Source organism: Lygodium microphyllum, chromosome 15, assembly GCF_053477565.2.
Source record: "Lygodium microphyllum isolate KBCC chromosome 15, Lygodium_microphyllum_v1.1.10, whole genome shotgun sequence".
In the NCBI taxonomy this organism is placed as follows: Eukaryota; Viridiplantae; Streptophyta; class Polypodiopsida; order Schizaeales; family Lygodiaceae; genus Lygodium; species Lygodium microphyllum.
The window spans coordinates 84,842,731-84,856,355 of record NC_141149.1 but is presented as its reverse complement, the minus strand read 5'-3'; the positions used below and the strand labels follow the sequence as shown (position 1 = coordinate 84,856,355).

At 37.9% G+C, this 13,625-nt stretch overlaps 1 protein-coding gene and 1 pseudogene across 1 annotated transcript; one reads left to right on the top strand and one right to left on the bottom strand.

Moving 5' to 3' along the window:
• Positions 1–1,935: 1,935 nt before the first annotated feature.
• On the bottom strand, positions 1,936–6,290 carry LOC148024729 (eukaryotic peptide chain release factor GTP-binding subunit-like; annotated as a pseudogene).
• A 4,464-nt stretch (positions 6,291–10,754) lies between these two features.
• Positions 10,755–11,947, top strand: LOC148024728 (putative ripening-related protein 1). Its single transcript, XM_087693761.1, has one exon. The coding sequence runs from the start codon at positions 10,960–10,962 to the stop codon at positions 11,623–11,625; it is 666 nt and encodes a 221-aa protein (XP_087549887.1). The 5' UTR covers positions 10,755–10,959; the 3' UTR covers positions 11,626–11,947.
• Positions 11,948–13,625: the final 1,678 nt, after the last annotated feature.

The window sequence follows — 13,625 nt, the reverse complement described above, 5'->3', positions numbered from 1 at the left end:
TTGATAGGTTTAGCAAACAAGCATATTTTATTCCATGCAAGAAAACATTAACTACATCTCAAGTTGCTCAATTATTCTTGAAAACTGTTTTCACTAGTCATGGTTTGCCAAAAGTTATTATTTCTGATCATGATTCTAGATTTTGCAATAATTTTTGGATTACTTTGTTTGCGAACTTAGGAACAAAGATTGACTTTTCATCTGCATTTCATCTTGAAACAAATGGCCAAACAGAGGCTACTAACGGTACCATTTTAGATCTTTTGCATACATACACAATTTTAAAACCACAAACATGGGATAGACATTTACATTTACTTCAGTTTGCATATAATAACACACCACATACTGCTATACACAAAGCACCATTTGAAATTATTTATGGATATAGATTACCTACACCTATTACATCATTGTCAAACAAAGTTCAAGCTGCTCATTATATTGCTAACATGCATGCTATCATTTTTTATGAGGTTAAAGATATGATTGCCAAAGCCTAGCAATCATCCAAAAACAAGCCAACAAGAAAAGAAAAGCTATGAGTTTCAAAGTTGATGATTATGTTTGGTTACGAATTGAAAAGCGAAGATTACAAAGTGTTGACAAACACCTTGTTGTAAAATTAGCCCCTAGATTTTATGGACCTTCCAAGATCATTCACAAAATCAATGACAATGCATTTAAACTAGAATTACCACAACATTGGAAAATTCACAACACTTTTCATATCAGTTTATTACGACCTTTTAGAGGACAATTACCTGTACACCATGTATAACCCTCCTTTGCTAGAAGAAGAAACTGAAATCCTTGGACCTAAAACTATTCTAGATACTGACTTTATGACCACTAGAACTGGTCGTAGATATTCTAGATATTTGGTTAAGTTTAAAAATCATCTTGTTGAAGAGGCCCAATGGATGCACGCTCAAGACCTAAGTGCATACCCCACACTACTAGCTCCACATTGAGCTAATAGCAATTGAGGACAATTGCTATCCCACCCGGGGATATGATTCCAGGAGGCAAATTCCACGGTGGATTCCGTGAGGTTTTGCGGTGGATTCTATAAAATTTTATTTATTGTCGGGGCTCATACACAAGGTGGATTCCTTGTGCGAAAAGTTGATGGGGACACTTGTCCTTTTTGGATGTCTTATTAATTTAATGTACAAGTGGGTGATCCCATAGCGGGTGATTCCGCAAAATACATATTTAAATTAATAGACGTTTATAATCAATCTTATCCAAAAAACTCTTAAACACTTCCAGAAGAACTAATCATTATATAAAATCCATCAAAATCAACCATTCAATCCTCAAAAATAACAAAAAGTAGCCTAAAAATTAAGTTATTTCAACCCTTAACATATCCCTACACTTAATCAGGGAGCTTCAGTGACCTAGGAAAAAGAGAATATAAGTTCAAAATATAGCTCAACTTGATCTTCCATAGAATCTTCAAAAAACACCATCCAAACACTATCCCAACTTATAGCCTACATCTAATAAAGAAGTGCAACGAAAGGAAAACACCTTGATCAATTATCACAACTTAAAAACATAAAAGCATGACAAACTTTTAAAAGAATATAAGAGGTTATGCATCTATTATTGCATTGTAAGCTACCCATCCATCATCACTGTAAAAAAATTACACGGTGCAACGAACAGAATCTGAGAAAGAGATTCATCGAGTAGCAAGGTCTCTGTGCAGGGCCTGCCATGCCTCATATGTAGGCAAGTTGCATGGACAGCAGTGTCACATGCATAAGTCCTACACCATCAGCCCCAGCCCTGCAAGCGAGAATAATCTGTCGGCTTGGTTAACCGTGGCCCCTGGTTCTATCGAACCCCCATAAGCTTTTCTTTTTCCCATCCTTTGTTTCTCCAAAAGCGGCCACTCTCACTCCCTTTTTCCTTGCTTTTTCTTCAGGTTCGATATACTGCGCTCAGAAAAAGCAAGCTTGGACAGAAGACTCCTCTGAGGTTTACCACCTTACCGATTGCCACAGTTTTCCCTTCATCACGAAGAGTAAAGCGTCCCAATTGTGGAAAGTCATCAAAGAGTTCCACACAGATTAGCTCATTTACCTGAATACGAGCCACTACCACCGCTCCACTTTTAACAAACAACACTTTCTTTTTAATAGCTTTCTTTGTCTTGGGGTCGATCTGGTGTAGAAGCTCAATAATTTTACACTCTTCCACAACCGCATGTATATGAAGAACAGCTTTGTAGCCAGCAGTAAAAATTTCCTTGTGATCCAACAGCTCTAAAATTTGCAACTGGGCATCAAACTCCACTAAAGAGGGAATAGGCCAAGCTCTACTTGACAGAACAAAACCAGGTGATACATCAGTCTCTTTTATGCCAGACAATCTGATCCGAAGGTTCTCCCCTGATTTGGCAACTCTGACCTCATTAGCCTCTCTCATTATTGTGACAACTTTCACATGGACCTTATTTGGCATGATAAACAGATTGTCACCTCGCCTTACTGTCCTTGATTCTATTTTCCCTATCACAACTATTCCTATGTCTTTGAATTTGTCTATAAGTGGCATCCTAAATGGAGCTTTTGGATCCCTAAGTGGGATCTCAATTGTATCCAAGGCCTCAAAAAAATAGGGTCCGTCCCACCAAGGGCATGTAGTTTTTGGCACCCTGTCTTTCATGTTGAAACCCAAGAGACTAGATATAGGGAGAAACACTACATCCCTCTTAACATTATAGCTGCACGATTTAAAAAATGGTCCCATTTTTTTTCTCTATCTCATCAAATCTGTCTTTAGACCACGGCATAGATGGATCATCCATTTTATTGACCACCACGATTAGCTTAGCTACTCCTAAGGTCTTTGCCAATTGAGCATGTTCTCAAGTCTGTCCACCTCGCTCAAAACCAGTCTCAAATTCACCTTTTCTTATAGATATTACCAGAACACCAACATCCACTTGTGAAGCACCGCTAATCATGTTTGGTACATAGCTCTTATGTCCCGGGGCATCAAGAACAGTGAACCGTCGCTGACTTGTTTGAAAATGTGCTCTCCCCACCTCCACTATACTGCCCACGTAGAACAAAAATGCAAACGTAACAACTAAGTATGTACAAAATAACAAATGTCACACACACAACTTTTTGGTGGATTCCACACCTCGGATGCGCAGCAGTACGACACCGTATGTGTATATAGCGAGTGTCGGAAGGTCCCCAAGAACAAATAACTCTACTTTTTGCTCAAAATCCAAGAGAATAGACTTGCACGACATGAAGCAAGAAGACCAATTGGGTACAATCTCCCCCTATGCCTTGTGTGAGTGCTCCACAAAGCATGTTTTTTATATTTTATTTATCTCCAAGCTAAAAAATAACCCAAATTTACAATTAGCATGCTTTAGCTTTTTGTGTTTGCCTTTGTCCAAATAAAAAGTAAAGTGGTTGGGCACCCTAAGAGTCGGGTTGTGCCCAAATACAATGACCAATAATGAATATTAAATCGTGCGCACATGCGCATACAAAATAATAAATATATGTCAAGCGCTTCAATAAATAAATGCCTAAGGTACATGCCCATCAAAAATGATAATTTCTTCTAAATAACTTGAATACATGCTATCGCCCAGTGCTTTCCAGTGCCACCGCTACCTGCTCTACACATCAAACTGAAGCATTCACAATTGTTAAAAATAATAAAATCAAATCGACAAAAGTGAATACCTAGTAGTCTTTAGCTACAAAATAAATAAATAGACTAGAACTCTATCCTAACCTTAATTTAATACGAGTGTGCACTCTAAACTCATAAACGTCCATTAATTTAAATATGTATTTTATGGAATCACCTGCTATGGAATCACCCACTTGCACATTAAATTAACGTGATGCTCGAAAAGAACAAGCGTCCTTTCGCACAAGGAATCCACCTTGTGTACAAGCCCCATCAAATAAATATAATTTTACGGAATCCACCATGGAATATACCTCCTAGCATCATTTTTATTAGCTAAGAATTTGTTGCCAACAGTCCCCTATTCAATGAAAAAGAAATTGAGAGGACTTGTGAAAACGTTTTTAGCCAAAATGGGTTGCTAGTAACCCCTTATTTGGCAAAAGAAAATTTCACAAGTCCCCTCAAAGAAAGGATGAAGAAAACTTGTGGAAAAAAAAAAACATCTCGCAAGGGGATTGCTAGCAATCCTCTTCTTGATGGGTTGCTAGTGATCCCCTTCTCGACGGAAGAAAAATTCAGAGCAAGTTATATAATCTCTCTCTCTCTCTCTCTCTCTCTCTCTCTCGTTTTGTCTCATTTTCTCATTTTCTCATTTATCTTTGTCTCTCTCCCCCTCTCTTTATATTTCTATTTAGCAATTAACCAAAAATTGATTGGTAATTAATTTATTAACCAAGCAATAAATTAAGTAATACATGTATGTACATGTCTCTCTCTCTATGCGTATAAATGTGTGTGTGTGTGTGTGTGTGGCCCTTATTTTCATTTCTCACTATATATATCTCTCACAACTCACACACACACACACACACACACACACACTCTCTCTCTCTCTCTCTCTCTCTCTCTCTCTCTCTCTCTCTCTCTCTCACATCAATTAGGACTCAATAGGATCAAGAGAGAAAGTGAGAAGACATACATACATACATACATACATACATACATATTGATGAGAGAGAAGAGGAGAGAGAGTTTTAAAATAATGTCTAATTAGAAAGAAGAAAAAATAATTATTAGCTAAGAATATCATATTTGTGTGTATTTACAATATGTTTTAATGTGAGACATAGTAGATTGAGACTTTGTGGATGAACTATATTGAAATGTTTGGACCTTATGAATAAAAAACAATCCTCTCTTTTGAAAAAAATACTTCTCGTAATATAGAGAACTAAAAATTAACATAATATATTTAAATGGCTATTCTCTTTGCATTATGTATGTGGAAAGAAGAAGACCTTATCAAATATTTAAAATATTTTATATGATTAAAATTATAATCAAAATATTACTTTTTAGTCTTATTGTACTTCGGCAAAAAACTTTTAAATAGAGAAATTTGATCACAAGTTGGAGAGAGAGAGAGAGAGAGAGAGAGAGAGAGAGAGAGTTGATAAAGATCCTAATTAGCTATTAATGTGTAGCAAAGGCCCAAATGTAGTATTGCAAGAGAAAGTTGCTCGAATTTTTTAAAGCCACACACACACATATAGAGAGAGAGGGGACGTGCGTGTGTATTTTGATGAAGGTCCAAAGCTATTAATATGGGAGAAGCCCAAAGTTAGTATTGTGGTATTATAGAAGAGAGTTGCTATATATATATATATATATATATATAGATAGAGAGAGAGAGAGAGAGAGAGAGAATGTGTGTGTGTGTGTGGATAAAGATCGAAAGCTATTAATGTAGGAGAGGGTCTAAGGTAGCATTATAAGATAGAGTGCTAGAAAATTATCAATGATTTTTTAAAAGACACCTCTCTTATCTCTCATCTATAAAGATTGTTTTTATTGTGCCCCCTTCTTGTCCTTTAAAAATTTCTAGCATTGTCTCCTATAATATAGTAAATGTTAAATTAAAAAATGTACATCTCTATCCAAAGTACTTTTCAAACTACTTTCTCTTCTCTCTTATCAATGATATTTTAAAAGATACCTCTCTCATGTTTCTTATCAATAATTGTTTTTATGTCCTCTCTCTCACACCAAAAGGTTTTCTCTTTCTCTCTTCCCTCTCTTCTCCATTGAGTCTAACCTTCCAATTGAAATTCCTTGCGTTCAAAATGTCTAGAATATATTTTTGATATGCACATATGATTATTTCAAAGAAGTATAACTATATTTTATATCCTATGAATATTAATATTATAGTAACATGATGGCAAGTTAGCAAAGACATGTACAATGAGAGATCAAGATGATACTCTCTCTCTCTGTCTCTCTCTCTCTCTCTCTCTCTCTCTCTCTCTCTCTCTCTCTCTCACATTAAGTATATTGATTGAGTATTGAGTTTATGCTTATTTTCACCAATCACTATCCCTTCCTACCACCACAATAAATAATCCAAAAATATGCAAACTTTAATAAAGGGTTTTGTATTTTTAATCAATGTTTAATGAGGTCACTAGAGCCATGTATAAAGAAAAATATTTAGTAAGTGTTTGGAATGGATACAAATATAAATATATTTATAAACCAATCCATACTTACCGCGAAGAGAACTTGCATCTCATATTTGGAAGTAAAAGAACATTTCCAATGTCACCCATGGTGTTTACAAGCAAATTAAAGACTATGCTAATTCTTAGATCAAATTCATTTCATTTTGTTGAGAAAATATATGCATACATCACTTGGTTAGCCATGATCAAATTTATGGTAATCTTTTACTATCATTGTCTCTTAATTTGTGGAATAATCATACACTTGCCAAAGCTCAATGTAATACAAATATGGATCCAGATTACTTGCAAAAATTGTTTTGTATTGTAAATGAGAGAGAGAAAGAAATATTTATAAATAAAGAGAAAACTTTTTATTGCAACACATGTCATAATCCAATGCAATACAAGTTCTATCAAACCTAGAGTACTCGCACAAATGTTTTTGTATTGCAAACTACACACATACACACCTAGTAAAGAGAGAATTGTTTGTTGCAACACATATCACAATCCAATGTAATACAAGCTCTATCGATCTCGAATGCTTGCACAAATGTTTCCATATTGCAAATGAATGAGAGAGAGAGAGAGAGAGAGAGAGAGAGAGAGAGAGAGAGAGAGAGAGAGAGAGAGAGATCACTATTTATTGCAACACTTTCATGATACAATATAATACAGATTCTATCAATCCAGAGTGCTAGCATAAATTATTTTTAGGTTGAGAGAGAGAGAGAATAATTCACAGGTAGAGAGACAGAGAGAGAATGAGAGACAAAGAAGGTTGTTTGAAAGAGATAGAGAGGGAATGGCGAGAGAGAGAGAGAGAGAGAGAGAGAGAGAGAGAGAGAGAGAGAGAGAGAGAGAGAGAGAGAGAGAGAGAGAGTGTGTGTGTGTGTGTGTGTGTGTGCTGTGTGAGAGGAGAGAACACAAGAGAGATGGAGAGAATGAGCTACTTACATGTAGAGAGAGAGGGGAGGAAGAGAGAGATAAAGAGTGGAGGTGGTGGTGAAAGTGGTGGTGGTGGAAGCAGAAGTGGAGGTGGGTACATCTAAGGGTGGAATAAGTGAACTATATCAAATAAGAATAGAGGGGTGCCAAAAAAGGCTCACTCAAAAAACTCACTTCTTGCCCTTCCCACTTATCAAATATCTAAAAATTTTAACTATATTTTCAATGAGAAGCTTGATAAGCACAATTATCCTACATGGATGTTGATGATGACAAATTTTTTCAAGGACAAAGGCATTTGGAGTTACACTAAAGGAGATAGGTTCATTGGAACTCGAATTTCCTCAATGAAATACTCTGTAAAATGGACAAAATCTAAGAGGAATTGCGAATAGACATAAAGTGATAAGTGGACTATGTGTGAGTATGACATATAGTATGATGGACTATTTATAAGAATTTGAAACCCCATTATTGCTTGGAAGACTTTGGCAAGGTTGTTTGAGGAAAACACAAAAGCAAGAAAGCTGCAACTCAAGTTCGAGCAAAAATCAAGTTAAAAAAGAGAAATTGTCCATCAATAACTATACATTAAAGATCAAGCGTATTGCAGAAGATCTTGGACCTATCAATGTAGTGGCTAACGATGATGATGTTATGTGAGAATGCTTAGAAGAAAATTATACTTCGAAAATCATACCTTTAGTATCAATGGATAAAGGCATTAGTAGAAGAAAGGTTACCCAAAATGTTCAAGAAGGACTTGTTCATCACCACCATGAGAGCCCCTACTTTATCTTAAAGTGGAAGTAAAGAAACCAAATACATATGACCATGCATTGAAGGTTACTAGCAAGAAGATAGGGAAGATGCTTAGATTGGGATGATTAAGCATTGAATAACTAGTTGATAACTCTTCTACAATACAAGATCTTGTTTGTAATCACATAGCTCTGGTGCGAAATTGGCAAACATAGGAAGTTTTGGTGATAGACATGATTGAAGCTATCACTAAGTAATTTCAAGATCTAAAGTTTCATGTATGGAAAAACCATGAAGGAGACATGGAGAGGTTGGTCATCTTCATAACAACTATCCTTACCTAGAAGAGGGGATATGTATCTCTAGGGGATAGAATGTTTCGAGTGGAAGAGATGATTATGCTAGGAATATTAAGGATAAAGTAGGGCCCCCAATATTGTAAATGCAAAAGATTAGGATAAGAGTGTAGTAACGCTAATCAATATGGAAGAAATAATCATGACACTGATCAAAAGGTCCAAGACAAAAGACAAAGAGGAAGAAGAAAGTTCTCAAAACTGCAAGGTTGTACCATGTTCTAAACTTACTATTTGATAGTCATGAGGCCAGGTTCCCTACATTCTTGGAAGATGTCCTCATCTATGCAGATTGCATTTCCTCTTTCTCTCATAGGTGGTTGACAAAAAAAAGGCTCAAACAGATTAGCTTGGCACAAAAATAGACCTTGCTATTGAGAAAATAATTCTTTTTTTATAAGATAATTCGCCTTGACCTCATCCCTCCCATGACCATATAATCACTTCCTCCTTAAGCTTCATAGGGTCATATTCCCCTTCTTGGTACCGTGGTCCAAATTGAGAGAGACTCCGAGGGAGAGCCTAACCATCTTCACCATCTTAATCTTCATATTCTCCATCTTAATCATCATCTCCTCTCCTCTCTTCTCCAAATCTTAATGACACTACTTTGTAAGCTCTCAAGCTATTATAAACTTGTATATAAATCTTATATAATCATTATATTGTATTATGTAGGTAAATCATGCATTATCACACTCAAGCCCTTAAAGAACCCCTTCTTCTACAAGTCAATGCTTTTGAATTTGCCCCTATGCCTTTGAAATCACCTCAAATGCATATTAACATTGTAGCTACAGAGATCAACCTCTAATGGTCCACTGCCAACGAGTTCCTACTGCCTAACTACTAAGAAGAGACAACACATACTATGAGAAGAATATAAAGATTGTAATGGCATCAAATCACAATTAGAAACTTGAAAAGAAGCTTGTAATCAAGGAGAAAAAAATCCTTGAGAATATGGAGGCGACCCTCAACTTCCCAAGTATGTTTAAACCCAAATAAAGCAACATAAACTGGGCTTTTATAAAAAGCTTTTATTACTATTGGCGTATCAAGCTAAGACAAAAGAGAGTTATTGCGTGTAGCATTGTCAATAGACTTTCAAGCAAGAATATCTTTAAATAAATAGTATTATCATTTGTTGTTATGCTCTTGAACTAGGAAAGGCAAGATAATTCCTATGTCTTCCAATAATGAAAAGAAAGGGTCCCTCATACAAAAATTGAGGATGTGTTTATAAATCTTTAGGACTATAAATTGGTTGTGGAATGACTAGTTTTTTAATTTGATGAATGAGAAATTAGTACCTCAATTCTGCATACAATGGCCAAAAGAGGAAAGGATGGTATAATTGGTCAACCCAAACCAATGAGTCATTAACACCTTGCAAGTTGCGATAAATAAGGATCATCGAGCAAGATGACTCACATGCCTTGTGGGGTGAACAAATGAGAGGCTACTTTGATGACTTGCTGGATAAGGGCCAAAGTCATTAAATGCGTCCATGGACCAGAATGGAGCTCAAGGTGCAACAAAGCTTACTTGAAAGGGGCCAAAGTCATTAAATCTATCCATGAACCAAAATGAATCTCAAGGTGCAACAAAGACTATGTGCATTAAATCCCCCTTCAACCGGGAAAGAGAGTGCAATCACAGATGCTCTAATTTTGTGGATTAAAAAGCCTTATTCTACATAAGGACATTCTTAGAAAGTGTTGTGAGAGTGAGATAATAATGGATAATTATCGCTTTTTCAACTATTTTGGTTGGTTGCTGAGGGATTGCATCAAACCCTTTGCACACACTAATTAAAGGAAGCTACTTTTATATACTAGATAGTACGTTGGCACAAATTGTACCTTAGACGGGTATAGCGCGCTGATGGGGTGTGTATATGGAAAAAGAAAGATTTAATCTAACAGATAAATCTATAGAATATCTATGTCCTTGGCTAGTTCTTTGTAGGTCAAAATGGTACGATTGGGTGTTTCGTAGTGTTTATGAACCTGGGCCAAAGGAAGTAGGAAAAGTCTCATAGAGATAGATAAGTGGTTGCAAGATGTTGAGACGAGAGGACAATAAGAATGAAAGAACAATGTAGACGAAGAAAAGGTAGAGGAAAAGCAAGAATGCTCAAGAATTGCCCACCGTGTCCACCATTTGTGATGTGCGCAAGTTGAGGCAAGAGTACATGACAGGCAGCCCCGTATGTTATGGAAGAAACAGTCACATAACTTGGCATGTGACATGCTACTTGGGCAGCACCCATTACACTTGACCAATGGGTACTCGTGCCTAACACCCATGCGACACAATACATCGATAGCATCGCTGACACCGACTTAGAAATTACTGACACGATCCTCGAAAACAAAGCAACATCGGCATAGAGTTCGATTATCGATACTTTCCTGCAGAGAGTTTTTCACGTGCATGTATTTGTCGCTAGTGCGTGGCATGTGCTATCATTACTCTGTTGAGACCGTCGCACCGAGCTTCGTCGAAGCGTACGAGCGTGGTTTCCCAAGAGCTGCGGGAAGGCGAATATCAGGATGAGTGAGATTCAGTCTTCGATAAATGAAGGCAAGAGGGGACGAGCCCTAGCTACCTGAGGAAGATCGAACAGTTACTACAGAAGAAGAGATCTATCTAGATACATATAACCCTCGCGTTGTGGCTTATAATAGAACTGCATAGCAGCTATGGCGGCATACTGCTGCGCACGGAGGAGGGTTGTACGCGCGGGGGTACTGTGGTACTGGACCGCAGTAGTGCTTGTAGGGCTGATAGTAATGGCGGAGGGAGGAATACAGGGGGAGGATGATGATGTTGTTGTTGCCGGCGTGCAGACATTGGAGCTGCTGGAGAGATCTAGTGCGAAGGCGCCGAAATGCGAGCCGTCGGGGTATTTACCGGGGACGAGCCACGGGTGCAACAGGCACGGCTACTCGGACTGCTGCGAGGCCGGGGAGAGCTACCCGCAGTACGAGTGCTCGCCGCCGGTGCGGAGTCGGACGTCGGCGACGCTGACGCTCAACTGCTTCGGGAAGGGGGACTGCGGCGGCGGGCCGTCGGAGTGCGACAACCGCTACCACAGCGACGACGACCCCCTGGTAGCTCTGTCCACGGGCTGGTACGACGGCGGCAGCCGCTGCGGCAGCAGCATCACTATCCACGGCAACGGCCGCTCCACCCAGGCCGTCGTGGTGGACGAGTGCGACTCCGCCCATGGCTGCGACGCCGATCACAACTACGAGCCCCCCTGCGACAACGACGTCGTCGACGCTTCCCCCGCCGTGTGGAGAGCTCTGGGCATCTACCCTGGTGACCCCTCCTACGGCGGGCTCCACATCACTTGGTCTGAGTAATAGCTTCGTAGTCCACCCAGATCCGTCGTTCATGCTATTCCGCTGGCTGCACATTTCAGTCGTCTCGCATATTAAGATGTCGAGTCGATCTCGGCATCATATCATCATCAGCCCCCGCCCCCCTTCCCCTCTCGCTCTCGCTCCCGAGAATATATATGTTCGGCAACATTGTGTGCCAAGAGCAAATAATTATAGCCCTCTCGTCATTGACCTAAAATACAAGTTTATCGCTGACCTTACGAAACTGCAAGGACAAATTTAGGCTGAGTGCCTAGGCATTTCATTTATTCGAATGGCAACGGCCTGCAACACTATAAATAATAACGACCTATTGCTTTCGAAGGCTTTTGGATTGTCCCCCAACTCCATGCGTGTGTGTAAATGTGTGAACATGTGTGTACATGTAAGAGAGTTTGACCTTAAAGTTTACACCCATCAAAACTGCCTTGCCATAGAGACGACAAATACATTGAAGTTTTGTCCATATTCCAATATACTAGGGAAAATGAGGCAAGCATAGCTAAATTTTCAAACCGTGCCATTACAAAAGCAAACACAAACCATCCCATTTCAAAAATTAAGTTATTAACATAGATATCCTATTTATACTAGTATAGATTAAAGTTAATATTAATATGTATTAATGATGTGTTAGTCATACTAGCTTATCAATGTTAATTATAGCTCATGCTATTGATATATTACATCGACTACACTTTCCTAATGTACTAATCTCAATCATCTTGCATGTTATGTTATTAATATGTTATATTAATTACGTTATATTAATTGTAACACATTCTACTATAACATGATATAATGCAATGTTATATTGATTATATAAATAATAGGTCACATTGGTGTCTTATCATTCCATGATATAAATAGATCACATTATGTATAGCATGTTCTCTTAATTTTATTGACATTATATTATCTTACTATATTAATAATATATCACATTGGATATATTCATATTATATGAACATAAATCAATGTGCGTGTACGCACACACACATAAACTCTTTGTACTTTCACTCTCGACCTTTTCTTTCTCACATTTTCACGTGGAGTGCACCTTAAACCTCTCATTAATATGTATGTATGTATGTATGTGTGCCTATGTGTGTGTGTGTGTGTGTGTGTGTGTGTGTGTGTGTGTTGCTAGTTTATGTGTTGTAAGTTCACAATGTGTTTGTGTTATTTCTCTTTTAAGGAAATAAATGCAAAATTTAGATCTACTATAAGTCTTAATTGTATCATGTTTATAAGCATGTGTATCAATGTGTTAAAGTCTCCATTTTTTCATGTTAATATACGCATGTAAATATGGGTTAAGAATGCCTGATGTGGTATTGCGCTTAAATGTGTTTTTACATGAAATGTTAGACATGCTTGTGTAGATCTAGTAGTTGCATCTATGTTTTCAAACCGTTGTAGTATTGGAGTGCAAAGCTGGTGCGCAGATCGGACGCAGGTAGCTCACGTAGTGAATTCCCAAAGGTCCCCAAGAACAAAGCACTCTACTTTTTAGCACAAAAATCAATGTAAAAACAAGCACGACATGAGACAAGAGACAAATTGGGTTGAATCTCCCCCATGCCTTGTGTGAGCGCTTCACAAAGCATGTATTTAATATATATTTTCAATCTTTTTGCTCAAAAATAGCCCAATTACAAAAATATACAAGCTTTTAGCTTTTGAGTTTGCTTTCTACCAAAAATAGGAAAATAAAGCTAATGGACGGTGCCCAAAGAGTCTGGCACGCCCAATCTCAATGTCCAAATAAAAATAACATATCCAGGCGCATAAGCGCATACAAAATAATAATAAATAGTCGATGTCTCTATAGACATAATCAAAATATAGGCGTGGCGCCTATCAAAATATATCCAAAGGTCGGAAACCCGCTAGACTCCAATGCTTTCCTCCGCCACTGCTGCTATCTCTACACATCAACTGAAGCATTCACAATCGTTAGTAAAATAACACAATTAAAC